Here is a 26,861-nt window from a genome sequence, read left to right as displayed (position 1 = left end):
ATGATGAACTCCGCACTCACCCATTGGGCATCTTATTACTATACCGCCCACCCACCCCTTGGAACAACTCCTCCAATCTCGTCTTTGAGGCTATAACAAACGCCTTTCTTAAATTTCAAAGACTACTGATTGTTGGTGATATTAATCTCCACCTTGATGACACCAACAGCAAGGACACGATCAAATTTAACAACTTCCTTACCTCTCTAGGTTTTCCCTCACCTACCTCTTCTCCAACCCACGAAAAAGGACATACACTAGACTTCACCACTTTCCTCGACCTTACTGCCTTAAAAACTTCAACCGATGACACCCGTTGGGAACAAGTCCCTTGGTCTGACCACTTCTTAGGGGCTACTTGCCTCCCCATTTTCATGTCACACCTTGAATCCCCATCCCATTCCTCCCATTCAATAACCTTCCGCAAGAAAATTTCGAGTAATCTTTTCTGGTCCAAATTTCTCAACCAACTCTCCTCCAATCCTAAGCCTACAGACTCTGAATCCTGCTGGTACAATTGGATCTCCCTCTCCGAATCCATCTATCACTCCCTCGCTCCAATATCCACAAAAACCATCTCCTACCCCCGAAAGGCCCCTTGGTATCTACCGCTCCATAGAGAGCTGAAACACAAATGTCGCACTTTGGAGCGCAAATGGAAAAAATCTAAATCCCCCTCAGATAGACAAACCTGGAGGGTCATATTAAACTTTATAATTCATTACTAAAAAAAGCCAGGAAGAATTTCTTCGGAGATAAAATCTCCAGATCCAACAACCAGATCAGTGCGTTGTTTAACATTTGGCGCTCCTTAACTACAAAAATGGACCCATCCTTGCTCCCCTCGTCTCTATCTGCAGATGCCCTTGCAAAATTCTTCAATGAAAAGGTTACCACCCCTTCCCACCTACAGTCTCCTACAACTCCCTAATCTCTACTGACTTCAACCCTTCCCTACCTGTCTTCAATCCCATCCCTGGACCGTTTTTGAGCTTGTTTCCGAATTGCAAGTCTCCAAACTCTGCCTCAAACTAAAAACTTGCAAATGTACCTTGGATCCTTTCCCCTCCTACCTATTCGAGAATATCTCTACACAGGCCATCGCTTCCCTCACCAAACTTATAAACGATGCTCTAACATCGGGCCTTTTCTCCTCTGAAATGGGACATATTGCACTAACCCCTCTACTGAAAAAGACCGACCTTGACCCCTCTATTCCCTCCAATTACCGTCCAATAGCAAATATCCCTCTCCTAACCAAGATGTTAGAATCCATCATATCCACTCAACTCTCATCCTACCTAGAAAGATTCTCTATTCTCCTACCCCACCAATTCGGCTTCAGACCCAACTTCAGCACCGAATCCCTATTAGCCTCACTAATCTCTAAGGTACAACAACTTCATTCTCGCAACAAATTCGCTGTACTTCTACAATTCGACCTCTCCGCAGCTTTCGACGTCGTCCATCATGATATCCTAATCTTCCAACTCTCTGAAATAGGCATAAGTTCCACAGTCCTAGACTGGTTCTCGAAATTCCTACGCTTACGCTCCTACACCGTTAACATAAACGATACCTCATCCCCTCCCTGGAAGCCGATTTGTGGAGTCCCGCAAGGCTCACCCTTCTCTCCTATCCTTTTCAATATTTACATGTCCTCTTTGAAACTCCTTCATCTATCCCCCCTGGAAACTCTCTACACCTATGCTGATGATATCCTCATCCTCCTTGAGACCGACTCGAACCTCACTAACCTCGCTGAGAACATATCCGCATGTATAATGAACCTTCAATCCTGGGCACATTCTGTACAAATGAAATTGAACGAGTCCAAAACAAAACTACTTTGGCTCGGCCCAATATTAGGTCATTTACCCACCTCCATCCCATTATCTTCCGGCTCCACTCTTCAGCTTGAGTTTTCAAGCAAAGTTCTTGGCATCATCATAGACACCTCTCTCTCCTTCAATGACCATCTCAACTTCTTGGTAAAAAAATGCTTCTTTAGTCTTCATATGCTGAGGAAAGTGAGATCGTACTTTCATCATTCTCACTTCGTCGTCCTTGTTCAATCCACTATCCTCTCTAGACTGGATTATTGCAACTCCATCTATTTAAGCCTAACTAAAAAAAAAACTCCATAGACTTCAGCTAATCCAGATCGCCGCGGTCAAGCTTATTTTCGCTTAAGGCAAGTTCGACCACGTCTCCCCACTCCTGTCCAAACTTCACTGGCTCCCAGTTCACTCCAGAGTCCTCTTTAAATGAGCCTGTTTAGCTTTCAAGATCCTACATGGCATCCTTCCTCCCGTTATCCTACTCTTCTGGAACTCCTCTAACTCTAATTCCACTAGATCCTCCCAAAAACTGAAACTATCATTCCCCTCTGCAAAAGGTATATCCCGCGTAGGAAAACTAGGAACATCCCTCCCCTTTAGAACCACAGAACTCTGGAACAACCTCACATCCCCGCTCAGAATTTCAAGCTCCCTCCAATCCTTCCGCAAACACCTGAAAACTTGGCTCTTTTCAAAAATCTAATATCTCTCGCTCTTTGGTACCCTGTCCCTCTTTATCTTCCTAGCTCCTTTCCTATAACTTTTCATTGTAGCTCCTTTTCAACCTAACCCTGTAAACCGTGCCGAGCTCTACGCTTGTGGAGATGGTGCGGTATACAAACCTAAGGTTTAGTTTAGTTTAGATTGAGATCTTTAAGTCTGTCCCCATACACCTTATAATGAAGACCACATACTATTTTAGTAGCCTTCCTCTGGACTGTTTGGCCAATAACATCCTCATGTTCCATATTAGCAGAGTTCACATTGATGCCCACCCCAGCCCATCCTATACGAAATCACCATATATGGAACACAGACTGTGCAGGTCTGTCCAATACTGACCTTAGTTCTTTACTTTACATCCTTTATTTTCTAATTAGAGATCCTCTATTTTTATCCCACGCTTTTTGAAATCCATCCCCATTTTCCTCTCCACCACTTCTCTTGGGAGGGCATTTGCGCCAAAAACAGCATAAACAAACTAAAATTAAAAATAGCGATTTTGGGTCTGGGGAGGTGGGGGACCTGAACCTTACCCTCAGAAAACTGTGAAAAACGACTTTAAAATCGTTTTATAAGCCACCCCCGAAGTTCCCATAGGAAATAATGGAGGTTTACTCACAGTTATGCAGTGCCAGACTGTCAGCAGCTTTAAACAGCATTAGAATGAAGGAAAATGATTTTCTGCCTCAGAAACAGCTCCAAATGGACCAGACTTGAAATCTTCTGACTGCCAGCCAGACACACACCGACTACAACCTCCGCCCCCATAGATCCTCGCCCACGCAGTAGGGAGCAGAAAAGACAGCCTGTGCCTTGAAACCCATGATAAGGTCACCGGCAAGCAGACTCCGAAAGGAAGAGACCCCAAGTCTAGAAATGGTGGCACACAGCATACTTGTTAAATAGATCCACCAGAGTTTCTCTGTCAAGCAGCAGTCCAGCACCGCAGGACAGCATCCTTTCCTCCGATAAGGACCACCTGGAAAGGGTCTCAAGGCACTGAAGCCACCGAGAAAACAAACTTTAAGCGGGAAAAAAAAGAAAAAGAAACAGAGCAACTGCAAAGACTTCTGCACGGATTGCTTGCAGAAATTGTAACTGGATATATTTGCTAGCTCTCAGGCTAAGGAGGGTGGAGTATGTGCTCAGACAAGTTTGTTGATTTCTGCAACTCATGGATTGTGGGTTGGGATTGAACACCTAGCTTCTGGAATCCAGAAGGGATGTAACAGAAGGAGGCCTTTTTTTCATTCATTATCATTCTATTTAATCTGCATGATAATTTAACTTAGCACACAAAACTGCATACACAGGTTATATATAGTTCTGTATGTAACCAACAAAAGATAAATTAGGTATTAAGTGACAATAATTGAAGTTAATTAGTGCTAATTACCATTAAGTTGCAGTTACAGATGTAAGTCTTAATTCTATACCATATAACAACTAAGGATGTGAATATGGGAGGGGCATGGGCAGGTCAAGGGCATGCCCACTAGTGCTGTCCGATTCAAGAAAAAAAATTTAGATTTGATTCAGCTTATTGAATCGATTTTTCGATTCGATTTTCCTGCCCAATTGAGTGTTTTATAAAACATCCTGGTGGGTTTATAGCCTCTTCATCCCCTTTGCCTTCTCCTAACCACACTGGCGCTGTGGTGTAAACAAATAAACAAAGAAAAAAGACTTTTCTCTCTCTGTTAAATCCTAGCTCACATTTGCGGTCTAACAAAAGCTCTGGCAGGATACACTTTTCAAATCTGACATATTGTAATCACAAAACAGAAAATAAAATTATTTTTTCTACCTTTTGTTGTCTGGTCAATATTCAAATCTTGGTCCCACGCTCTGGTTGTCTTCTGATAACTTGCTTGCCAGGGTCTCCTTCTTTCTCCATGCTTTCTCTTCTATCTCTGTCCTCCCCTTCCATTTCCCTTCCCTCCCCAGGAGGTCTAGTATCTTTCCTTTATTTCATCTCCATCCACGGATCCATCTTTTCTCAACTACCTTTTCATCCAGCATCTCTCCCTCCTACCCCACCACCCCAGGGTCCACCATCTCTCCCTTTCTTTCCCAACTACCCTCCTAACCAGTATCTCTATCCCCTCCTCCACACCATCCTTTGTGTCCAACTCTCTCTCTTTCTGTTCCTTCCCTCCCTAAATCCCATTATCCACCATCTCTCTCCCACTCTTCTGTTTTTAGACCTATTATTTCTTCCCTCAAAGTACAGCATATGCACGTATCTTTGAACCCCCCCTTCCCTCCCTCCGTGTACTTCTACACCAGGACTCCCTCCCCTGAAGGCCTGCCCCCCCCTGAAGGCCTGTCTCCCCCCGAAGGCCTCACTCCACCTCTGAAGGCCTGTACCACCCCCCACGAAGACCTGCACCCCCCCGAAGGCCTACACCCCACTCCTGAAGGCCTGTCTCACCCCCCCCCCGAAGGCCTGTGTGTTCCCCTCTCGTACCCGTGCCTCCTTTACCTGATTGCAGCCTGCAAAAAGGATCATGGGTACTTTAGCAATCCTTGCAAGTTGCCATAGGCCTCAGGAGCTGTCGTCCTTCTGCCGCGGTCCCGCCCCTCTTCTGACATCAGAGGCAGGATCACGGCAAAGGGACGATAGTTCCAGAGGCCTATGGCAACCTGCAAGGATCGCTACAGTACCTGCGATCCTTTCTGCAGGCTGCTCTCTGCCGCAATCAGGTAAAGGGAGGCGCGGGAGACAAGGGGGGAAGCCAGACACTGCAGCACTTCCCGACTGAACCTTCCCCCCTCGCCCTCTAAAGCAGGAGCGGCAGCACCGGCCAGCAAGAGGCAGCGCTGCCGATCCTGCTTTAGGGGCGAGGGGGAAGAGAAAGACAGTGAATCGGGAGGCCGGTTCTTTTTGGTTTTGAATCGATTCAAATCGATTCACCCAAAATGAATTGGTGAATCGATTTGACTTGTGAATCGGGCAGCACTAATGCCCACCACTTAGGCTACAGAATGCTGTCAGTTATGCATATAACCGCCAGCATTTCGGTTCAAGCATTTACACCAGGTTTTGGCATGGTGTTAGTGGTCAAGGTTAAGTATGTGCACAGACTCACACACAACTGCTGTTATAGATTTCTCACTTATCACACATATTTTAGGTACCTAACTTTCCGTGACCTGTATAGAATTACTGCCTACAGTGTAAATTAGTGTACATTGTTTGTGCATGGCTGTGGTAGCTTATTGTGCTGGCTTATCTAGTGCACACTATTTTATTCATTAACTGCTTAGTATGGAAAGGGTAGGAAAGAATTGCACCTCACAGAACAAAGCAACTTAACACAGCAGATAAGGTGATGTTAACTGATCTACATTAATAGGAGACACTGGGGGCATATACGTCAACTGCAATGCAGTTAGGCCTTGATTCTATAAAAGGCACCTACAGTTAGACACCAAGATCATGGTGCCTAGCTGATCTAGACACCCAACTTAATTTTTTTAAATTGGCGCTGATAATTGAAAGCATCATTAAAAGCTAATTTAAAAAAACTATGTAAAAAAATTAATTTGCTGGTAGATGCCTATCACTTAGCTATATGCGTCTACGCAGAGGCACCTATCATCAAGTAGGTATGGTTTGGTACAGATTTGGGGTGTGAATTCAGTTAGGTGGGGGAGAATGTGGCATAGTGGTTTGACCTACAGCCTCATCATACTGAGATTGTGGGTTCAAAAACCCCCTGTTGCTCCTTGTGATCCTGGCAAGTCACTTAATCTTCTACTGCCCCAGGACAGATAGGGAAAATGCTTGAAGTACTTGTATGTAAACCGCTTTGAGTGTAGTTGTAAAACTACAAAAAGGCGGTATACAATCCCAATCCCATATTAAATCCTGGCTTAATCTAGCAGCACCTAAGGTATTCACACCTACTGGTGCTTAAGTCGATTTAGACACCACTAGGCATGATTCTGCAAATGACACCCAACTTTGATTGGCAAGTATGATGTCCAATCCAACAAAATACAGTTTTATTATACAAATTTAAAACCCAACGAGGATCTTAGTTTCAGCACACAAATGTGCCTTCTTCAGTGGACACTAGAAAAATAAAAAATATTTATAAAAACAACATTTAAAATATTTCATCAATAAAATACAGAACAAAATTATTATATATAAACTTCCAAAAACATTTGATAGGCACCAAACAATTGGCCATGAAGTTCTAAAATGATCTTAATAAAATCATATAATAATATGAATATGTGAGACACTAATATAGCTTAAATTAAATGCCAACCAAATTTCATATAGGTTCTGCCTAGCCACAAAGAATACATTTAACACAGAATATGTATGAATCAATCTACACTTAGACATACATCATTTATGTTTAAAAGCATACCTGAACATAATCAGAGTATGAAAGTGTCAATCAAATTTACTGTAGAACCGGCCTAACCACAAGAAAGGTTTGACATAAAATATGAATCAATCTGCACTTGGACACATTCTGTAAAGAACTAGTTATAAGAAACTTGAATATATCATCAAGTAGACAATGAGTATCATTTTCAAAGAACTTAGACACACAAAGTACCTTAAAGGTTTCTATGGTACGTTGTGTGTTTAAGTGCTTTGAAAATGAGTTTCACTATGTACAAATTCTATAACATTTCTATGCATACCAAATGTTCAAAATCACTATTTCTTCGGAACACACTGCTGTGCTGTGGCACACAGTTTGAGAGTCACTGACCTAAGTGAATCAGAGCAAAAGTAACTATGAAATGTTTGAAGAACTAACCGAACATATTATAAAGAATGTAAAAGCCTAATTGCATCTACAGTCAACAGAGTGAATCAAGCTATGTAAGATGTGTCTTATTAGGTAAATGCAAATGACATCAACTTGAAGACTGAGAATGTGTAAGCGATCTAACTTGAATTCATAATAAAAAAAAAAGTGTGGTGTGAATGGGATAGAGGAGACTGTTTTGGTGCGTTTCTCTTATAATAATTGTATCACTGATTTTTGGTACCTTTGTGCATGGGTACTGTTACTGAAGTTTATGCTCTGCTGTACTTTTGTTCTTTGTTGCTTTAATAAAAGAAACTTTCAAGTTAAAAAAAAAGTAGTTATCGTGCAAATAGGAATAATAGTAATTATGCGCATATGTGAGATTTTAGAGGATGTGTTTTAGATAATTCTCGCAGTATTTCTAATTGTGAATGAGATGTATTTATTGTAGACTCATGCGCATGGGAAGTGTGTGGCGCAGTGGTTAAAGCTACAGCCTCAGCACCCTGAGGTTGTGGGTTGAAACCTACGCTGCCCCGTGTGACCATGGTAAAGTCACTTAATCCCCCCAATGCCCCAGGTACTTTAGATAGATTGTGAGCCCACCGGGACAGACAGGGAAAAATGTTTGAGTACCTGAATAAATTCATGTAAACCATTCTGAGCTACACTGGGAGAAGAGTATAGAAAATTAAATAAATAAATATGTAGTTGACATGCTTTCTTTGATAGAATGCTGACGCTGTGCAAGTGGGTCCTTTACAAGTTTATGCCTATATGGTAAAAGTTTGTTTTTCACAAAGTGCCTTTATAAGTTTGTGCCTTTGTTTTTCACTGGCCTCCCTCTTTAAATATGCACCTGGTCACATTTATCTTTCCTTTTCAGTGGTTACTTCACAGTACGGTAATGTTTTAATCATATTGCAATATCGAAAGGGGTTGCCACACCTCACTAGAATACATGCTTGCTTCCGTCAATGATGAACTTCACCCTCACCCACTGGGCATCCTGCTCCTATACCGCCCACCTACCCCTTGGAACAACTCCTCCGAACTCGTCCTTGAGACTATAACAAATGCCTTCCTCAAGTTCCAAAGATTATTGATCATCGGAGACATCAATCTCCACCTAGACGACATCACCAGCAAGGATACGATTGAACTTATTAGCTTCCTCACCTCCCTTGGCCTCACCCCCCCTGCACCATCCCCAACCCACGAAAAGGGGCACACAGTAGACCTCATTAGCTTCCTCGACCTTACCGCTCACAAGACGTCAATTGACGACACTCGCTGGGAACATGTCCCCTGGTCTGACCACTTCCTAGGGGCTTTCTGTCTCCCCATCTTTATGTCGCACCTTGGGGCTCCACCCCGTACTTCCAACCCCATTACCTTCCACAAAAACATCACAAGCGACCTGTTCTGGTCTAAATTTCTCAATCTATTCTCCTCTACCCCTAAGCCTGCAGATTCAGGTACTAATTGGCATAACTGGGTCGCTCTCTCCAAATCCACCTATCTTTCCCTCGCCCCCACTTTCCACTAAATCCATCTCCTATCCCCGCAAGGCTCCTTGGTTCCTCCCATATCACAGAGAGCTAAAACAGAAATGTTGAGCTCTGGAGCGCATATGGAAAAAATCAAAATGTCCTATAGACAGACAGTCCTGGAGAGTCAATATCAAGCTGTACAATACAGCACTAAAAAAAGCAAGAAAGAACTTTTATGGTGACAAAATCTCCAGGTCCAACAATCAAAGCAGTACTCTATTCAACATCTGGCGCTCCCTAACCTCCAAAAGAGACCCCACCTTGCTCCCCTCCTCTCCCTCAGCCGATGTTCTAGCAAAATTCTTCAATGATAAGGTTTCTTCCTTGAGATGCTCCTTCCCTCCTTCAGTCTCTTACAACTCCCTAGTGCCCACCAATTCCACTCCCACCCTAATGGTCTCCAACCCTATCCCAGCTGACAGATCCTGGACCACCTTTGAGCGTGTATCTGAATCCCTGGTCCTCAATCTCTGCCTCAAACTGAAATCCTGTAATTGCTCCCTGGACCCATTCCCCTCCTACCTATACGAGAACATTCCCGCTCAGGCTATTTCTTCTATCACCATTCTCATAAACTCTGCCCTTCAGTCGGGCCATTTCTCCCCAGAAATGGGTCATATCGCCTTGACCCCACTACTGAAAAAATCTGACCTTGACCCTTCCATACCATCCAGCTATCGCCCAATTGCAAATATCCCTCTCCTAACCAAGATGCTAGAGTCCATCATTTCTTCCCAACTCTCATCATACTTAGAGAGATTCTCTATTCTTTTACCCTATCAATATGGCTTTCGTCCTAACTTCAGCACCGAATCCCTACTGTCTTCCCTGATTTCAAGGGTTCAACAACTTCACTCTCGAAACAAGTTCGCCGTCCTCCTACAATTTGACCTTTCCGCTGCTTTCGACGTTGTTCACCATGATATTCTTGTTTACCAACTCTCTGAGATAGGTATCAACTCCACAGTCCTAGGTTGGTTCTCTAAATTCCTCCGCTCTCGTTCTTACATTGTTAACGTGAATGGCACCTCATCCTCCCCCTGGAAACCGAATTGTGGAGTCCCGCAAGGCTCTCCACTATCCCCTATCCTTTTCAACATCTCCTCCCTAAAACTCCTCCACCTATCCCCCCTTGAAACAATTTACACTTATACAGACGACATCCTCGTCCTCCTCGAGACCGATTCAAACCTCACCGACCTGTCTAAGAACAAATCCTCTTCTATAATGAACCTACAATCCTGGGCCCACACTGTGCAAATGAAATTGAATGAGTCCAAAACAAGACTTCTTTGGCTCGGTCCAAAACTAGATCACCTACCCACCTCCATCCCACTACCCTCTGGCTCCTCTCTGCAGCTTGAGTTCTCGAGCAAGGTCTTGGGCATCATCATTGATTCCACATTGTCCTTCAATGACCACCTCCAATCCTTGGTAAAAAAATGCTTTTTCAGCCTTCACATGCTGAGGAAAGTTAGATCCTGCTTCCATCAAAAACATTTTACCCTCCTTGTCCAATCCATCATCCTCTCCAGATTGGACTATTGCAACTCTATCTACTTAAGCCTAACTAAGAAAAACCTCCACAGACTCCAACGGATTCAGAATGCCACTGCCAAGCTCATCTTCGCTAAAAGTAAATTTGACCATGTCTCCCCACTCCTGGCCAAGTTCCACTGGCTTCCAATAATCGCCAGGGTCCACTATAAATGCGCCTGTTTAACTTTCAAAATTCTATTTGGTATCCTCCCTCCCTTTATCCCTCTTTCTTGGAATTCTTCAAACCCTAATACCACCAGATCCTCCCACAAATTAAAACTATCCTTCCCCTCGCTAAAAGGCATTTCCCACACAGGAAAGCTAGGGACCTCCCTCCACTTCAAAATCACTGAGCTCTGGAACAACCTTACCTTCCCTCTTCGGAACTTGAGCTCTCTCCAAGTTTTCCGCAAACATCTGAAAACCTGGCTTTTCTCAAAAAATGTAAATCTCCCTCCAACTTAGGAATCAAGGAAACTCTTATATCTTGGCATCCCAAGTCCTCTAAATTTTCTTCACACTTCTACCTCTAACCCTCTGTTGTAGTTCCTTCCTATTTCTCCTACTGTAAACCGCGTCGAGCTCTACGAACGTGGAGATGATGCGGTATACAAACCTAAGGATTAGATTAGATTAGATTAGATTAGGTAAGGCCAACAGATTTTTCTTTGTAGTGGCACATATTCACTTGGGAATCTGGCCAGATTATTCACATATATACATTCTGATAATTACTATTATTCGTATCTACACGATGGGCACAATTTTATTATGAATTCAAGTTAGATCACTCACACATTCACAGTCTTATCTTGACATCATTTGCATTTACATAATGAGACGCATCTTGCACAGCTTGATTCACTCTATTGACTGCGGATAAAATTCAGCTTTCACATTCTTCATAATATGTTTGGTTAGTTCTTCAGAGAAATTTTATCAGTAATTTTTATATTTATGTTTTCACGTTGCTTTTATCTTAAAGATGTATTTTCAAAAATATTTTTTATCATCCACATTTGTGCTTTTAAAGTATTGTGATCCCACTGTCTGGGTATATAATTTTAAGTTTTATCAGTCTTTCTTGAGGTCATCAAACAACTTGTGAACATCCTCAACTGACTTCATTCTCACTATCTTTGCTTGTCCAATCTGGTTCTGCACTCAAACATTTACACTAGTTTTTGCATTCTTACCATGATTTTAATTATTCCTAATTTACCTTTTTCCACACTTCCACTTTCACCATTTAATTACCTTTTCACCACTTGCACATCCACTCAAGTTAATGTGGATAAGTTTATATTCTACAAGTGCTTAATAAACATTTACATCAAAGAACATTTTTTCCACAGCACTTTGTCTTCTTGGAACTCTCCATTTTTTCTGTGGAATAGCTAGGATTTTGTTGTTTGCCATTTCCAGTTAGTTCTTCAAACATTTCATAGTTACTATCACTGATTCACTTAGACAAATTCTATCAATGTATAGAGAGCTTGTAAAATAGTGCCTTTGAACATATAGTATGTATAGAAATGTCGAGGGGGGGGGGGAGTGTGTGCTGCGAATGAAGGGCCTTCCCCCTCCCAATACATCTTGGGATGCTATGGGAGAGACCTAAGGGCCAGGTTACCATTGAGCCAATGAGGAACTTAGACTCCTCCCACTGCATCCCAAGATGCAGTGGGAGGGGGAAGGTCTGTCATTCGCAGCATGCAGCCCTGTAGGGAGTGGGCTTCCCTCCAGCCAATCTGTCATCGGCAGGTTTCTTCATTAGCAGTGCTGTAGACCGAATGGAGATTAGGAGTGATAAGAACAACAGCGGTTTGGAAGATCAGTGTTTTTTCACGCAGCACCAGCATGTGAAGATAAGTGTTTGTGCTTTCCTATTTTCCCTGTGCACAGTGGTGGGTGTATAACCCAAGTTGAAAGTTGCATTTGTTTACTGTGGAGTTTTTTTGCCTGTGATATATAATTAGAATGGCTAGAAATCCATTTGGATTGCTGTCTGACTTTGAATACAGTTGAGGCTTTTTCTCCACTAATTACTAAATGTGCGTTTCAGTGGGCAGCCACTTAGCTAATAACATTTTTTTTTTGCATATCTCCCCTCTCCTGCCTTTCCTCCAAAGTACCGTATACAGATTGAGATCTTTAAGTCTGTCCCCATTTGCTTTATGATGAAGACCACATAGCATTTTAGTAGCCTTGTTCTGGACCGACTCCATCCTTTTTATATCTTTTTGAAGGTGCAACCTCCAGAATTGTACACAGTATTCTAAATGAGGCCTCGCCAAAGTCTTATATGGGGGCATCAATACCTCCTTTTTCCTACTGGCCATACCTCTCCCTATGTAACCTAGCATCCTTCTAGCTTTCACAGTCACCTTTTAGCTGCCAAATTTCAGACCATTCTTCAAGCTTCCCCAGGTCTTTCCTCATGTTATTCACATCATCCGGCATGTCTATTCTATTGCAGATTTTGGCATCACCCGCAAAGAAGCAAATCTTACCTGACAACCCTTCAGCAATTTTGTTTATAAAAATGTTAAAAAGAACAGGCCCAAGAACAGAACCTTGAGGCACACCACTGGTAACATCCCTTTCCTCAGAGCGATCTCCATTGATCTATACCCTCTGTCGCCTTCCACTCAATCAGTTCTTGATCCAGTCCATCACTTTGGGGCTCATCCCAAGAGCACTCAGTTTATTTATTAGACGTCTATGTGGAACACTGTTAAAGGCTTTGCTAAATTCTAAATACACCACATCTAGAATCACATCCTCTATCCAATTCTCAGTCACCCTGTCAAAGAAATTGATCAGATTTGTCTGATAAGACCTACCTCTAGTGAATCCATGTTGCCTCCAGTCCTGTAATCCACAGGATTCCAGAAACTTGACCATTCTCTGTTTTAAAAGTATTTCCATTAATTTGCTTACCACAAAAGTTAGATTTACTGGCCTTTAATTCCTTACTTCTTCCTTACTTCCACTTTTTTGGAGAGGGACCACATCCGCCCTTCTCTAGTCCTCCGGTACCACTCCCGACTCTAGAGACTCATTGAAAAGTTCAGTCAGCAGAGCTACCAGAACTTCCCTAAGTTCCTTCAGCACCCTAAGACACAGTTCTTCAACCGCCGGTCCGCGGACCGGTGTCAGTCCGCAAAAAAATGTTGCCGGTCCACGAAGGATTCGGGTCCCCAGCCACAGCAAAAAGTGCCGGCATCAGCTGACGTGCAACTTCCTGTTGCCGTTGCTATGCCGACACTCCTGCCTTCCACCTCCTACTCCTGTCGCGTATGTCTCCGCACCCCCAGACAAGCAGGGGCAGCTTTGTGTGCTTTTAACTTCGGCACACAGCTGCCCTTAAGCAGTATTTTAGCCGCGGTTTCATGAGGCAGCCTCGGGGCCTTTGATAGGCTGGCCCACATCGCATCATCGAAGTGGGCCGGCCTACCAAAGGCCCCGAGGCTGCCTCATGAAACCGCGGCTAAAATACTGCTTAGGGACAGCTGTGTGCCGAAGTTAAAAGCACACAGAGCTGCTGCTAGCCTACATAGAGGGAACATTTTCTGGAGAGGGAAGGAGAGAAGGGAGAAGGGGTACTCCTGGACAAGGTAGGGGAAGAGGCTACTGCTGACAGGGGAGAACGGAAAAGGAAGGGATGAGAATTACTGTTGGATAATAGGAGGAGGAAAGGGAGAAGGGGTACTCCTGGACAAGGGAGGGGAAGGGCTACTGCTGACAGGGGAGAAGGGGAAAGGATGAGAATTACTTTTGGATAAGGAGAGGAAGAAAGGGAGAAGGGGTACTCCTGGACAAGGGAGGGGAAGGGCTACTGCTGACAGGGGAGAAGGGGAAGGGATAAGAATTACTGTTGGATAAGGGGAGGAAGAAAGGGAGAAGATACTGCTGGACAGGGGAGGAGGAACATTGGAAGGAAACAGCTGGCAGCGAGATTAGAGGAGGGGAAGGAGTCAGGATGGAATGGAGAGATCAGATGAGGGAAAGGGGAGAGACAGAGGAATGACAAAGTAGAAAGAGATTGATGCTGGGAAGGGGGATCAGATGAAAAATAAGGAAAGAAGAACAAAGATGCTAGATCTGGTGTAGGAGAGAGGGGCATAGAAAGAACGCAGATACCATATGGAAGGGGGAGGGGTAGAGGGCAGACAGTGGATGGAAGAGGCAGATGCTGGATTGAAGAGACAGAGGGCAGACGCTGGATGGAAGAGAGTGAAAAGAAGATGAAAGCAGAAACCAGAGACGACAAAAGGTAGAAAAAAATAATTTTATTTCTATCTTGTGATTAGAATATATCAGATTTAAAATATGTATCCTGCTAGAGCTGATGTTAGACATAACTGGGGAGTGCAAAGCCCAGGCAGTACGTCTTTAGCTTCCAGCTGGCTTAGGGCTCTCTCTGACCAGGAGGCAGTTGCCCTAGTTCCACTCCCCTAACACCATTCCTGCCATGTGTGACTGCGGTATTCTGTTAGCATGATATTTGTGTAGCATTCTGTAATAATATGGCTTATTCAGTTTTCTTGATAGTAGAGGGGATATATGTGAAGGGGAGGGGAGACGGGGGTTTTGTTGATCCTTGCCCTGTATTATTTATATTTATAAAATGACAATTGTACAGAATATTGTTTCTTTTTATACTTTAATAAAATATGTTCAATATAAAATCATAACTATTTGAGGCTTGTGCAGATGGGATCAAATGGTTAATGGGACCGAGCTCGTGGGGATGGGGCGGCAATGGGGTTTTTAAAAATTTCAGTCTTATTAGTTTGCCGATCCACGAAATAATTATTTTATTTCCGCCGGTCCATAGGTGTAAAAAGGTTGAAGAACACTGCCCTAAGATGTACACCAGGGGTGCCCACACTTTTTGGGTTTGCGAGCTACTTTTAAAATGACCAAGTCAAAATGATCTACCAACAATAAATTTTTTTTTTTTTTTTTAACCACAAAGCACACTGAAAGGCAGAGAAAATGTTAATTATTCATATTCCGGGGGGTTTTCAAAGAGGTCAAGACAGATGACTGCAAGGTACAGGCGGAATAGAAGTCTCAAATGTAATGTAATGTAATGACTCTATGCAATGTCACCCTCAGTAACAACCATACAAAAATAGACAAATATACCCCCTCCCTTTTTACTAAACCACAATAGCAGTTTTTAGCACAGGGAGCTGAGCTGAATGCACCGCACTGCTCTCGACGCTCATAGGCTCCCTGCGCTAAAACCTGCTATTGCAGTTTAGTAAAAGGGAGCCATAGTGCAAAATATAGACAGCAGATATAAATTCTCAAAATGGACACATTTTGATCACTAAATTGAAAATAAAATCATTTTTCCTACCTTTGTTGTCTGGTGATTTCATGAGTCTCTGGTTGCACTTTCTTCTTCTGACTGTGCATCCAATATTTCTTCCCTTCTTTTAGCCTCTTCCTTTATGTTTCCTTTCCTTCAGATCTCATTCTCTCCCCCAACTTTTTCTTTCTTTCTCCCTGCCCCCTTCTTTTTTTCAGTCTCCCTTTTTCTTTCTTTCTCTCTCAATGCCCCCTTTATTTGTCTCCCTGTTCCCTCTTTCTTTCTTTGTCTCCCTGTCCCCCCCTTCTTTCTGTCTCCCTGACTGCCCCCTTTTTTTCTTTCTTTCTCCCTGCCCTCCCCCAAGCCACTAGGTTTGCCGCGCCACCATCGGGAACAGGCCCCCAAGCCACTGCCGCCCCAAGTTCTCCCTGCAGAAGCGTCACGCTGACCAGCATTCTGTTCCCCAACGTCAGAATTGACGTTTGGGAGCAAAATGCTGGTCAGCGCGATGCTTCTGCAGGGAGAACTTAGGGCGGCGGGGAAAGGAAGGCTGATCGGCCCGGTAGATCGGGACAGCAACACGAGTCTATCACGGAGCCTGGAATGGGCTCCATGATAGACTTGCATTGCCTTCCCGATCTAACGGTCGATCGCGATCGACGTACTGGGCACCCCTGATGTACACCATTTGGCCCCTTCGCTTTGTCTATCTTTATTTTAGCAAGCTCTTTACAACACAACCCTCTGAAGGTGAGCAAAGCTATGGGACCAGACAAACTACACCCCAGGGTGCTCAGGGAGTTGAGTGACGTCGTGGCGGAACCGTTATCCGCGCTCTTCAATCTTTCACTAGGTACAAGAAGAGTCCCGTTGAACCGGAAAACGGCTAACGTCATTCCACTCCACAAAAAGGGATGTAAGACAGAGGCTGCGAACTACAGACCGGTGAGTCTCACATCGATAGTGAGCAAACTAATGGAAACTATAATCAAACGCCATTTGGACACGATCCTGAACGAGGAGTATCTACAAGATCTCCATCAACACGGATTTACAAAGGGAAGGTCCTGCCAATCCAATCTGATCAGCTTCTTTGACTGGGTAACAAGAAAGCTGGATATGGGGGAATCCCTAGACATAGTGTACTTGGACTTCAGCAAAGCATTTGATAGTGTCCCACACCACGGGTTATTGAACAAGATGAGTTTGATGGGATTAGGCGACACATTAACTGCATGGGTTAAGAACTGGCTTAGTGGTAGACTTCAAAGGGTGGTGGTAAACGGCACCCCCTCCGAAACGACGGAAGTGATCAGCGGAGTGCCACAGGGCTCGGTCTTGGGCCCGATCCTATTCAACATCTTCGTAAGAGACTTGGCTAAGGGGCTTCGATGTAAAATTACATTATTCTCCGATGACGCCAAACTATGCAACATAGTAGGCAAGAGCACAACAGACAAAAGCACAGTGCCTGACAAAGGCTCAATACCCGACAGTATGATACATGACCTACTCCTACTGGAGCATTGGTCCAGGACTTGGCAACTAAGTTTCAATGCCAAAAAGTGCAAGGTCATGCACCTTGGCAGCAAAAATCCATGCACATCTTACACCCTAAATGGTGAGATCCTAGCAAGGACTGTAGCAGAACGAGACTTGGGGGTGATCATTAGTGAAGACATGAAGACTGCCAATCAAATGGAGAAAGCTTCATCCAAAGCTAGACAAATCATAGGTTGTATCCGTAGGAGCTTTGTCAACCGTAAGCCCGAGGTCATAATGCCATTGTACAGATCCATGGTGAGACCCCACCTGGAATACTATGTACAATTCTGGAGGCCACATTACCACAAAGATGTGCTGAGAGTTGAGTCGGTTCAGAAAATGGCCACCCGGATGGTCTCAGGACTCAAGGATCTCCCGTATAAGGAACGACTGGAGAAGTTGCAGCTATACTCACTCGAGGAACACAGAGAGAGGGGAGACATGATTGAGACGTTCAAATATGTCACGGGCCGTATAGAGGTGGAGGAAGATATCTTTTTTCTTAAAGGTCCCACGGCAACAAGAGGGCATCCGTTGAAACTCAGGGGTGGGAAATTTCATGGTGACACCAGAAAATATTTCTTCACCAAAAGAGTGGTTGATCGCTGGAATAGTCTTCCAGTAGAGGTAATTGAGGCTAGCAGCATGCCAGATTTTAAGAAAAAATGGGATTGGCACGTGGGATCTCTTCACAGAGGGAGTTGGGGGTGGGTCATCGGTGTGGGCAGACTAGATGGGCCATGGCCCCTTTCTGCCGTCAGTTTCTATGTTTCTATTATTCCTCCATTACTATTCACATTTGTCTTCTGCGGTCCCGCTCCCAGAGCTTCAGCCCTGAACATAGAACAGAAATATTTTTTAAGCAATTTGGCTTCTACATATTGGCTTCTACATATTCTATATATTGACTTCTACATATTGCTCCCCTTCACCTTGTTACAACCCGGGGTCTCTGATGAGTGCAGCAGACCACTTGGGCTGCGACAAAATACTGGCCCAGCGTGTCCCCTTTAGCTTGGGGTACCCTTCAGGCCTGGCAACAGCTATGCTGTAGTTAAACCCTAGTATTTTGGGTAAGGATTTCCTTTTCCAGCAAACAGAAGGAAACTTCCACCAAAGGTTCAAGTTCTTTAAAAGATTTATTATTCTTAGCCACTGGCCAGACTTCGTGTTTGGGTTCAAAGCACTCGGTTTCTCATAGAACAATTCAACTGTTTTAAAAGTAACAAAAGCAAATAATTTCAGCAGTAAACAACAATACAGCTTTTCCTCTAGCAACTGGCCAACAGCCACTTCAGCTGTTGTAATTAGGTAAACTTCCAAAAATCTTAACTTCTTGGTCAGCCCGTTGCCAGGTAAAGACACGGGTTACAAAGAGGTACAGTATAGCAATACTTTCAGGCAGATTCTTAAGGTAGCTAGTAGCAATGCTTAATTTTATCAAGGTATCTTGCCCCTGGTAGCAAAGGCTTAATGTTTGAAGGTATCTTGCCCCCTTTATATAGGCTGAGCAGGTTCTTTGCTTCAGACAGCTTTTGACCCAAAGAGTTCTTAAATAACTGTCTGGTTCTACGTGAAGCAAAAGAATTAAATATAAGCTTTACCTTTTTTACAGTTCACAAACTAGCAGACATAAAAGAGACAGTTCTTCAACACAGGTTGGTTCAGCCTTCAGCACGGCTTCCAGGCACAGCTGCTGCACTGCATTGCTGCTAATTAGCTGCCTCTGTTCAAACGTACCTCAATGCCAAAACCTCAGCAAAACATAAATAGAAAAAAATCAAATGTTTTCTCTGAGCTAGTTTTGAAAAGACAAAAACCCAATAGCTCAGAAATGTTTTAGTTCATAAGCAGGAAAACTTCTGCCACCATAAGCCACTTTCTTCTAGGCAAAACATTCCAAACAAAAACACAGTTCAAAGTTATGTCCTCCTCAGAGAGTTAATGGCACAATCCACACACTCACTTTTACAGCAGTTGATTCTCGTCAGTTCTACACTAGGTTCTGATACACTCTCTACTGTTTCAAAATCCTTAAGTTCCACATTATACACTTGACCCCTCCTCCAGCCTCTCACAGTCTGGCTGGGAAAACAAACATCCTCTTCTGCTGGGCACTTCCCAGCTCCTCCTCCCTCTCCACCTGACCACCCTCTCTGGCTTCCCTTTTAGGGAGCTCAAAACCACATCCTCTCTACCTGGCTGAGGGGAGGGGAGAGGTGAATCAGTTCTCTAGAGCAGTGTTCTTCAACCTTTTTACACCTATGGACCGGCGGAAATAAAGTAATTATTTCGTGGACCAGCAAACTACTAAGACTGAAATTTTTTAAAAAACCATCGCCGCCCTGTCCCCGCGAGCTCGGTCCCACAAACCATCTGATCCCATCTGCACAAGCCTCAAATAGTTATGATTTTATATTGAACATATTTTATTAAAGTATAAAAAGAAACAATATTCTATACAATTGCCATTTTATAAATACAAATAATACAGGGCAAAGATCAACAAAATCCCCCATCTACCCTCCCCTTCACATATATCCCCTCTACTATCAAGAAAACTGAATAAGCCAAATTATTATAGAATGCTACACAAATATCATGTAACAGAATACCACAGTCACACATGGCAGGAATGGTGTTAGGGGAGTGCAACTAGGGCAACTGCCCCCTGGTCAGAGAGAGCCCTAAGCCAGCTAGAAGCTAAAGAAGCACTGCCTGGGCTCCCCAGTTATGTCTAACATCAGCTGTAGCAAGATACATATTTCAAATCTGATATATTCTAATCACAAGATAGAAATAAAAAAAAAATTTTCCTACCTTTTGTCGTCTCTGGTTTCTGCTTTCATTGTCTTTTCACTCTCTTCCATCCAGCGTCTGCCCTCTGTCTCGTCAGTCCAGCATCTGCCCCTTCCATCCACTGTCTGTCTTTCCCTGCCATCTCTCCTCCTGCCCCCCCCCCCCAAATTTGGTTTGGCATCCATCATCTTCCTTCTGTTCCACTCATGGTCTGGCATCTCTCTTCTTCCCTCCTCCCTGATGTTTTTAGCATCTCTCTCTTCTCATTTCCTCCACTCAGATTTGATATTGTTCTCTCCTCTCTCTTCCCTTTCTTCTCTAGTCTTCCTTCTCTATTTTCTGCCTCCATTTAAATTAAATTATTTCTTACTATTTAGTCCTGTTTCCCTCTTTTCACTGTGTCTATCCACAGCTTGTCATTCCTTTCCCTCACCCCTCCATTATCTTACTAACTCTATCTTCTTTGCCATCCAGCATATGCCCTTTATTTATCTCCTCCTTCCATCCAGTATGTGTTTTCTCCATTTCCATTCAGCATCTGCTCTCCCCTCTCAACTGACATCCATCTGCCTTCTGCTCTCTCTCCCTTCTCCTCACTTTCAACATCTGCCCCCTTCTCTCTCTCCCCCCCCTTCCCCTCACCTTTGCAGGTTACTTTCTTTCCCCTGAGGATGGCTCATGTCAGAGGGGAAGCTTTGGTCAAGCAGAACCGTTTGCAAGGAACAGTGGAACTTACTTGACATGGATGCCGGGGCCCGTCGCTGTTTGAAGAAAAAAAAAAAAAGTGGAAAAAAGGGACCTGCAAAGGAGAGAGGAAGCTGCTCTTTGCCCTCCTTCAGAGGCCCAAGAGTCTTTAGGTTAGCGGCAGCTCTGTGTGCTTTTAACTTCAGCACAGAGCTGTCCCTAAGCAGTAGTTTAGCCGCGGTTTCATGAGGTAGCCTCGGGGCCTTTTGTAGGCTAGTCCGCTTCGATGAGGCTGCCTCATGAAACTGCGGCTAAACTATTGCTTAGGGGCAGCTCTTTGCCGAAGTTAAAAGCTGCCGCTGCTGGTCTGGAGGTGCAGAGACAAAGGCAGGAGGCATATGCGGCAGGAGTCCTGGCACAGCGACAGAAACAGGAAGTTGCAAGTCAGCTGACACCGGCACTTTTCGTTGCGGCGGGGACCCGAATCCTTCATGGACCGGCAAGATTTTTTTGCGGACTGTCATCGGTCCGCAGACTGGCGGTTGAAGAACAGTGCTATAGAGAATTGCTACATCTGCCAGGAGTCAGATTTCCCTGCTCCTTTTTTAAAGGAGCAACAAGCATTTCAGGAACAAGTCTCCTGCCAGGATTTCAAGATTGCAAGCTTTCCTGCCGAACTTTCCCTGTCTCATCCTGGCTATTCCAGAGATAGTCATCACCTGCAAGTTCCAGGGCACTGACCTGGTCAGCTCTTCTAAACTTTACTCATTTCATAAGAACAAAACCCTTGCTGGCAATGGGTTTGTTACAACCTTTGAGTCTCACAATGTTACTTTTGCACTTCTTCCTATCACTAATATATCTAAAAATGTTTTGTCTCCCCATTTTACTGTGTCAGCTATTTTTTTCTTCCATTTGCATCTTTGCTTTCCTGACTACACGACCAGCCTCTCTCATTTTATTATGATCATTTTAGAACTTCATGGCCAATTTGGTTTCTATCAAATGTTTCTGGAAGTTTATATATAACAGAGAGTGATTGAGCAAAATTTTATACTTGTCATCCTCTTGTATATTTATTTTAGTGCAATAATTTTATTTTTTCAATTTTGTTCAGTATTTTATTGATAAATGTTATATTTCAAATGTTGTTGTTTTAATATATTTTTATTTTTCTAGTGTCCCCTGAAGAAGGCACATTTGTGAGCCAAAACTAGTATCCTCGTTGGGTTTTATGTTTGTATAATAAAATTGTATTTTGTTGGATTGGATATCATACCTGCCTTTATTTGTTTCTACATTAAGGCACATTTTTTTCTCCTTTTTTGTGGTGACTAACTGATTGATATGTGGTAGGAGCTAATTTCCTTGGCATCATTTTACAGAACCTGTCTCTTAATGTACATTTCCCCAACAGTTTCTGCATGTTGATAGGGAAACTAAGCATGACTGCTTAGTTTTAGCCACATTATCATAAATATCTGTTTAAAATGTAGGCTACAAATGAGACATTTTGGATGTATAAGGAGTAGCAGATGCAATGCTTTCAAAGATTTTATTCCTGTGAAATAAGTTGTGGGTGCATGAAACAGAGCACAGTTTCTTTTATCAATGGTAGAAATTTATGACAAAAAATACAAACATCTTAAGAAAATGTATTGAAAGAGTTCAGTAAAAATTCATTAGAACAGCTTATATATATATATGAGGGGGTGCTGAAAAATTCTCAGCCCAACCATGAACGGAGTGACATGGAGCCATAAAACTTACAAGTTATTCCACATAGTCACCCCTAAGCTCAACACACTTGGCACATCATGTCTGAAGTTTCTGTAATTCATCCAAAAATACTCTGAGACTAGTCACTGAAATACTGCTTCACTGCTGCAATAATCTCCAAATCACTCAAAAATTGTTGCCCTTTCAAAATCTTTTTAAGGTTTGGAAACAGAAAAATAGTCAGATGGAGCAAGATCTGGTGAGTAGGGTGGATGGTCTATGCGCTGAAACCCTAACTGCGTCAAAACATCCAACATTTTGCCAGCCTTCTGAGCAGGTGCATTATCTTGCAAAAAGAGAACTCTTTTTTGTAGCTTCCCTCTCCTTTTTTTTTCAATGCCACCTTTACTCGGCATACCAAGTTACAGTAGTATTCTGTATTAACTGTTTGGCCCTTCGGAAGGTAGTCATTACAACACCTTCCTGATTCCAAAACACTGTGGTCATGACCTTTCTTGCTGACTTTTGGGTCGTGAATTTCCTTGGCAAACCTTGCATAGACTGTTTTATTGTCTCAGGATCATAGTGATGTAGCCATTTCATTCACAGTTTAACTATTTGTTCCAAATCATTGACACCAGCTCACTGAAAATGTTGCAAAATCAATTTGGAAGTATCCACTGAACATCATTTCTCATAGCATTCAAACATTTGGGCAAACACTTGGCTGACAGCTTCTGCTCATAATTATACACCCAACATAATCCCTGGATAGATTATACACCCAACATATTCCCTGAATATCTGTAATGTCTCAGCAATTGTTTTAGCCAATATTCGCTGATCTACCAAAATCAGATCATGGACATGGTCAACAATTTCAGGAGTTGACACTGTTTGAGATCTCCCAGACCTTGCTGCATCTTCGGTCTCAAAATCTGCATGCTGAAAATTTGCACACAACTTCTTCACTGTGGAGTAAGATGGGCATTTGTCACTCAATGTTTGCATTTATACATTCATGGAGTTCCTTTGAAGTTTTCTTCTGTAGAATAGGAATTTCATGACAACTTGGAGTTCCACACTTTTCATTGACATGGTTCAATCAATGATCTGAAACAATGTTAAAACATAGCATTATGATTCTGCAAATTGGTACTTTGCAAAATAAAATAAAACACTCTTTTCAGCTAAAGTGGCAAAATAATTCTCAGAATTTAGGAAATTGGTTGGTCTGAGAACTTTTCAGCACCCCCTCATAGTGGAGGTGGGCATACAGGGCTAATGTAATCAAAGGAGAGGTACATATTAAGATGTCAATTATAAACTAAACTGTATACCTGGTTTGGTCTTCACACAACCAAAAATCATTATGTATATTGGTTACTTGTTTTTTTAGGAAGACTGCTACACTATTCACCAGCAGTAATAGCAGAACTTTGTCTCTTGGGAAATTTTGAAAAATCTAGAAAACATAAGAAGTTTACAAAAAATTATGAATACAGAAAGCATTCATGCTATTCAAAAAAGCTATATTAACTAATGGGCTAACAGAGAGGATTTCTCTTTACTTAGTGGAGTAATTTGTTTCATAGTAAGATAAGGGAATCATTATCTACAAAAACAATCTATACCTAGTAAGTCTATTTTGGAAAAAATAAATAAATAAAACATACCTCTGGGATCTTTACAAGTCATTGCCTAGTAGGGGCATTGAAAATTTGTGGTCTGCGTGTAGCTTTCTTATTGATGTCTAAGAATACAGTTGGTGTTATTCTGTAATGGGGTGGAGGTAGAATGATAGTAAGGATTTGGTTTAGGGTAAAAACTGCACTTGTTTCATTGGTAGATATATAATAGAACTAATTATGTACTATATCATGTGTTTAAAGAGCGTTAATTATTTACACTAGAACACACTTCAAAGTTTGACATATTTTGCCTTCTTCAGAAAATTGATATATGATTCTTATGTATCTGCTTGCTGCATTAGCTCCTCCATGAACAGCTTGCTGAGCACAGCAGAAAGTTATTCTACAAAAGGAAGCTCACCCTATCTAGTTACAAAAGACACCAAAACCATTCTAAGGAAAAGCAGTCACACCTAAGTTTGAGCTGGCCAACTGCCATGTCACTTCATCCAAGGTGTACTTCAGGTTGAAGAGTGCCATTAAAAAAAAAGAGTCAACCAACCAAGCCTAGCAGACTATTTTAGGCCATATATGACCATTTTTTCATATAACTTTGATAAAACATTTTAATATTATGACCCCTTGTAAATATTGCAGATCAAAATATTGATGAATTTCACTTGATATACAAATTACTGTAACAGCTTTCAAGTAGCCTGTGAAATGCATCTGTCTGTCACAGCTTTGGCCAATCCAACTTTTATTCCCTTGTTTACATACATTTACATCACAGCTCACATTCCACTCATACCATATAATTCAAAGCAGATCACAGTAAGATAACTAGAACATTACTCAGGAATTACAGCCAGTAAGAATTAACTGAACAGAAAATATATCTATGAAGCAAAATGATATTTCCTTATGAATTACAGCCTATAAATAAATTAACTAGACAAAACAGATTTAGTTTTACTTCCCAGGGACACTGGCTGTCATGGATAGCTCAACATATTTAAACATCAATAGACAGCTAGCTTTATTAAATGTGCAGAATAATTGATACAACATAGAAACATGATGGCAGATAAAGGCCAAATGGCCCATCTAGTCTGCCCATCCGCAGTAACCATTATCTCTCTCTTTCTCCAAGAGATTCCACAACAGTTTGTAAGAACCTTTATACAAAAATGTCCACCACTACTCCTCAACCGCTCCACTTAAGAATACAAAGCAAGATGTTCACTTGTAAAGAAAGTGATAAGCAAATATCCCAAGGAAGTCTTGATGAAAAGAAATACTGTACAAGGTACTGTAAAGCACACACAGACCTATTTTTTTTTACTTTCAACTGCTACATAAAAGAAAAAGATAATGTGGAAATTGAAGTAGCACTGCTAACATACATCTACATAAAATGCAGCCTTCCAAAATAAACATGTAATACCACACCTGGATTATTCTCACTGCTCATATTTAACTAACACGTTCAGACATTATCAGCAAAATGGTTGGTCAGAATAAAGGTAATAGCTAGGTTAAAAGATTCAGTCGTCCCTGTCACAACTCGAGTCCTTAATCATAGGTAGGCCCGAGTGCCCCCTGGCTAAGTGGACAACAATCAAAACGTCTCATAGTGGTCCACACCTAATAGAGCTGATCGCCTTTCTCACAACCTAGAACCACTACATCAAGCTTCCCCCTCCCCTCCCCTTTACGCGGTATGCTCTGGATGGGCACACCTGCTGCCCATCCACGTGCCCTTGGCTTTTCGTTCACCCTCCTCAAACCTAAATACAGCACACAAATCAGAGGAACACACCGGCGACAGGCACCACACGGAGCAGCTGCCCTCGAAGTTACAATCCAAACAGCCCCATGGCATATACCAAGGCCGCACAGGGAAACCCAGGGCCCAGAGCAGGTCAAAGGGAGTCTAATAGCACTGACCATGCCATGCATTATCACACTGAATGGATACCTTGGGCTCATTCCTCCAGCGATGCCTCCCCTCCGCCCCGTGAACCGGCCATTACCTGTCCTCGCTCTTGTTCTTCTGTTTCTTCCCCATGGCGACAACGTTCCTTCCTCCCTAGATAGCTCCTCCGTCGATCTCGCCACGCTCGCGCCCAGAAACTCACGTGTTACAGGTATCCCTAGCTCGCGGCACTTGAAAACAGAGGGTCAAAGACCACCCGCTCCCCAAACAGAACATATGGTGAGACATTCACGCGCGGCGCAAGCGCATAACCCCAAAACGCGCCCTGACGCTGCGTCACCCAACGTGATGAGCTAGAGAAGGCCCGTGATTCTGCTCTAGCTGAGGCAACTTCCTGTTTCCGGCAAGGCGGGATGCATTGGAGGAAGAGAGGTTAAGTCAGAGGGGACGAATTACCGAAGAAGGAAAGCTGCTGCGCGATTGGTGGTGGGTAACCTCAGGTATGAGTTTGAGGAGGAGGAGGAGGGTGGCTTCATGAAGAGGGGCTGGATGGCGGACTGGGAAGGGGAAGCGAAACAGTTAGAGATGGCAGACCATGGGGAGGGGAGACCGGTTCTATGTCCTCCGAATGCATATGAAAAGGGGTACTCGGCGTGCATTGAGACACGGGTTAGCGTGTTCGTTTTTTGAAAGCTCACGATCGGAGGTTACACCCGGAGGCAGCATTATGTGAAACGCTGGCCACCGTTGGTGTTCCGACCGAGCTTATGAATAAAAG

At 43.0% G+C, this 26,861-nt stretch overlaps 2 protein-coding genes across 4 annotated transcripts in view; one reads left to right on the top strand and one right to left on the bottom strand.

Moving 5' to 3' along the window:
• EIF5B (eukaryotic translation initiation factor 5B) overlaps nt 1-26,374 on the bottom strand; it is a 372,530-nt gene extending 346,156 nt beyond the window's left edge. Inside the window, exon 1 of one of the 2 annotated variants that reach the window (XM_033950652.1) lies at nt 26,181-26,374. In XM_033950652.1, coding sequence (XP_033806543.1) covers nt 26,181-26,215 — 35 coding nt within the window. In that variant the 5' untranslated portion in view covers nt 26,216-26,374. Of the gene's footprint in view, nt 1-26,125; nt 26,152-26,180 lie in introns of those variants that run through there. The other variant, XM_033950653.1, reaches the window with a different exon arrangement.
• A 62-nt stretch (nt 26,375-26,436) lies between these two features.
• Nucleotides 26,437-26,861, top strand: part of TXNDC9 (thioredoxin domain containing 9) — a 67,139-nt gene continuing 66,714 nt past the window's right edge. The window contains exon 1 of one of the 2 annotated variants that reach the window (XM_033950656.1): nt 26,437-26,569. The gene's annotated coding sequence lies outside the window, so the exon portion shown is untranslated. Of the gene's footprint in view, nt 26,584-26,861 lie in introns of both variants that reach the window. The other variant, XM_033950655.1, reaches the window with a different exon arrangement.

This window comes from Geotrypetes seraphini, chromosome 6, assembly GCF_902459505.1.
Source record: "Geotrypetes seraphini chromosome 6, aGeoSer1.1, whole genome shotgun sequence".
NCBI classification, from domain to species: Eukaryota; Metazoa; Chordata; class Amphibia; order Gymnophiona; family Dermophiidae; genus Geotrypetes; species Geotrypetes seraphini.
The sequence above is the reverse complement of the archived record's forward strand: the minus strand, read 5'-3'. Positions and strand labels throughout refer to the sequence as shown.